The 3,296-nt window shown below is 39.1% G+C and overlaps 1 protein-coding gene across 1 annotated transcript; it reads left to right on the top strand.

Annotated features, from left to right (window-relative positions):
* Positions 1-166: 166 nt before the first annotated feature.
* Positions 167-3,066, top strand: LOC102213560 (receptor-type tyrosine-protein phosphatase epsilon-like; the record flags this gene model as incomplete). The annotated part of the gene is made up of 7 exons (XM_005755829.2): positions 167-330; positions 628-763; positions 914-1,063; positions 1,885-1,978; positions 2,174-2,250; positions 2,378-2,512; positions 2,731-3,066. Coding segments are annotated over 7 exons (924 nt in total), but the record flags the coding sequence as incomplete, so codon positions are not given.
* Between the last annotated feature and the right edge of the window lie 230 nt (positions 3,067-3,296).

Here is a 3,296-nt window from a genome sequence, read left to right as displayed (position 1 = left end):
AAACAGTCGGACCACTTTGGCCCAAATTCGTCTTAGAGGAACAATTATTGGGTTTCTTTTTGCTTCCCTAGCTGGTTTGGGAGTAAGACAGAGTTGATAATGATCTTCAACAGAATGCTCAACCAACAAGAGATAATGGCTTTTCCCCCCTCTTGTGTCTATTTAGCAGGCCAGTGACGCCGCTAAGACTCCCCGCCTGGTCACCCAGCTCCATTTCACCAGCTGGCCTGACTTTGGAGTTCCTTTCTCCCCAATTGGAATGCTCAAATTTCTCAAAAAGGTCAAGTCAGTAAATCCAGACTTCGCTGGGCCCATTGTGGTCCACTGCAGGTATGCAAGAGCTGAGCTAATGTAGCCTAATGTTCAGTATTTTACTGTTTACTCCTAATGGTTTTAATTATCCAATTTGTTTCTATGGAGATCAGTGTATTATGCTTAAACATCCCCTTTGTATGTGTGTGGGCTATCTCTCTGCTAAAGATGGAAACATTTGGAGTGACTATTGCAATACAAGTGTTTACAAGCACAGATGTTGCTTTGTTCCCTCCTGATGTCTGTTAACGTGCTAGTGTCAGCTGAGGATTATGGTTCACTCAGCTCAGTGTGTCATTTGTTTTCCATCTCCAGTGCTGGTGTTGGGAGGACGGGAACCTTCATTGTAATAGATGCCATGATTGAAATGATGCACGCAGAGCAGAAAATTGACGTATTTGGGTTTGTCTCCAAGATACGAGAGCAGCGCTCGCAACTCATCCAGACAGATGTGAGTTGGAGAAGGATTATGTTAGCCACATGACGTAACGCTAACACCTGGCATGTGTGTGGGACATGTGAATTATCCTTTACAGTAAATCATCTGCAACTAGGCCCATGCATAGTGTGTGTTATTCATCTGTGTGTATTTTCACTCCAGATGCAGTACTCATTCATCTATCAGGCCTTGCTTGAATACTACCTCTATGGAGACACAGAACTGGATGTTTCTTCTCTGGAAGGTCATCTGCAGAAACTGCACAACACCTTTAATGATGGTGATCGCATTGGCCTGGAGGAAGAGTTTAAGGTAGCACCTCTTTTTACATTCAGACCCATAAAGGATCCCATCTAACAAACGCTCACACAATATTACAGACTAAACTTAGAAATCTCTGAAGAAAACCTAACAAAAATGCAGTTGTTTCTTTATTAGTCATTTTAACTTATTAAGCTTTTTATTTGTCAGTTATTGAAACACTTTTCATAAATGTTATGAAGCATGTAAAGGTTCTGGAAACTATGAACCTGCCCACGCAGGCACTAAAAATATACACTAATAATCAATGCAAAAGAAATTCTAGATTTTTCAATCCCCTTCAGTCATATCACTTCTAAGAACATATAGTGCAGTCAAAAGGTACTTAGCTTCTTCCCCAGTTCTTTTTTTTTTTTTTGCATATTTGTCACATGTTTCATATCAAACAGATCAAACAAATTTTGGTGATCTGAAACCACTCTTCTTCAAAATCAGCAAAGAAGACCAACTCATTGCAAATGATCACGAATGGTCAAAGTCCGTTATTAGGTTTAGACAAGACACGTACACATAGATAGCTGGTTTACTCTTAATAAATGAAATCATGATGTAAAACTGCCTTTTTATTTCCTTTGGTTATCTTTGTCTAAACGTATCTGAAATATGTGAAAGAAAAAAAAACAAAAATCAGCACACCACTGCACATATAAACCTGACTTGCATACATTCCTCTATTGCTGCATGAGAATTCAATTGTGCTACAAAATGGTCATTATGATTTATCATCAATGCTGCAGCTTAGTTTATTTCCCCTGTTTTGATTCATAAACCATATTTTATAAAGTTGTAACATTTAGATTTTCCTTGTTTAGAAACTGACTAACATGCGCATAATGAAAGAGAACATGAGAACAGGAAACCTCCCAGCCAACATGAAGAAGAACAGAGTTCTGCAAATTATTCCCTGTAAGTAAGATGAAATCCATATAAATAACCAACTTATGTCAAATTTTGAGCTGCAGATTACATTGCCTGCAGCTGCCTTTAGAATGTTTTTCTAATTCTGTCCCTTGCAATACTTACAATAGCATACTACCGTACTAATGTAAACATGTTTTTGAGTTTAATCTGCGTGTTCATGATGTACTGTTTCCATTTCAGATGACTTCAACAGAGTAATTCTTTCCATGAGAAGAGGTCAAGAGTACACAGACTATGTCAATGCGTCTTTTATAGATGTGAGCATATTGTATTTCCTAATTTGTTCTTTCTGAGGTTTTAAGGTATTTGTGTTAACACAAATAGTTGTACCGATGAAGCTTTATATTATACTGATAAAGTCCTTTATATTTTGATTTGACTCAGGGCTACAGACACAAGGACTACTACATTGCCACACAGGGCCCTCTGCAGCACACAGTGGAGGATTTTTGGAGAATGGTGTGGGAGTGGAAATGTCACTCCATAGTCATGCTCACTGAGCTCCAGGAGAGGGAGCAGGTAAGCTGCAGTAACTAATCGCTGCAAGCCAGCTACGATTGATGGCTTTAATAAACACAACAAATACACACAACATAAAACGTCCCAGTTCTGATTTCCTGCCTTTGTCACGAAACTGTACATTTATTTAAGTTCATATTTATGAAGTATTTAACTTGTTAAACTGCAGTTTCTTTTATTCATCGCTGTGAGTAAACAAATGTTCATCTGTTTTGCAGGACAAATGTTGCCAGTACTGGCCGACAGAGGACTCAGTCTCCTATGGAGACTACACAGTAGAGCTAAAGGGAGACACCCTGTGTGAAACCTTTAGCCTACGAGACTTGGTACTCACCTTTGTTCCGGTAAGCAAATTAAACCTGTCCTATCAATACAGGCAAATGTAACACGCCTGCTCTGCATCTTTATCAGTTATCGTGAAATAAAGGCTTTTATTGATCCTTCATGCAATTCCTTTATATAAAATAATTGGTTTTTAGAATATGAAAATTGAACAAGTGTCACAACACAACATAAAATAACTCCATTACAACTTCTGAATTCTTACCCAATTAAACAATAATAATGGATTGGATTTATACAACGCTTTTCAAGGCACCTTACAATGCCACTATTCATTCACTCTCACATTCACACACTGGTGGAGGCAAGCTACGGTTGTAGCCACAGCTGCCCTGGGATAGACTGACAGAGGCAAGGCTGCCATATCGCGCCATCGGCCAACACCAGTAGGGTAAAGTGTCTTGCCCAAGGACACAACGACCAGGACAAAGAGCCCGGGGAT

Source organism: Pundamilia nyererei, unplaced genomic scaffold (genome assembly GCF_000239375.1).
Source record: "Pundamilia nyererei isolate P.nyererei 1_Seehausen unplaced genomic scaffold, PunNye1.0 scaffold03646, whole genome shotgun sequence".
Lineage (NCBI taxonomy): Eukaryota > Metazoa > Chordata > Actinopteri > Cichliformes > Cichlidae > Pundamilia > Pundamilia nyererei.
The sequence above is the reverse complement of the archived record's forward strand: the minus strand, read 5'-3'. Positions and strand labels throughout refer to the sequence as shown.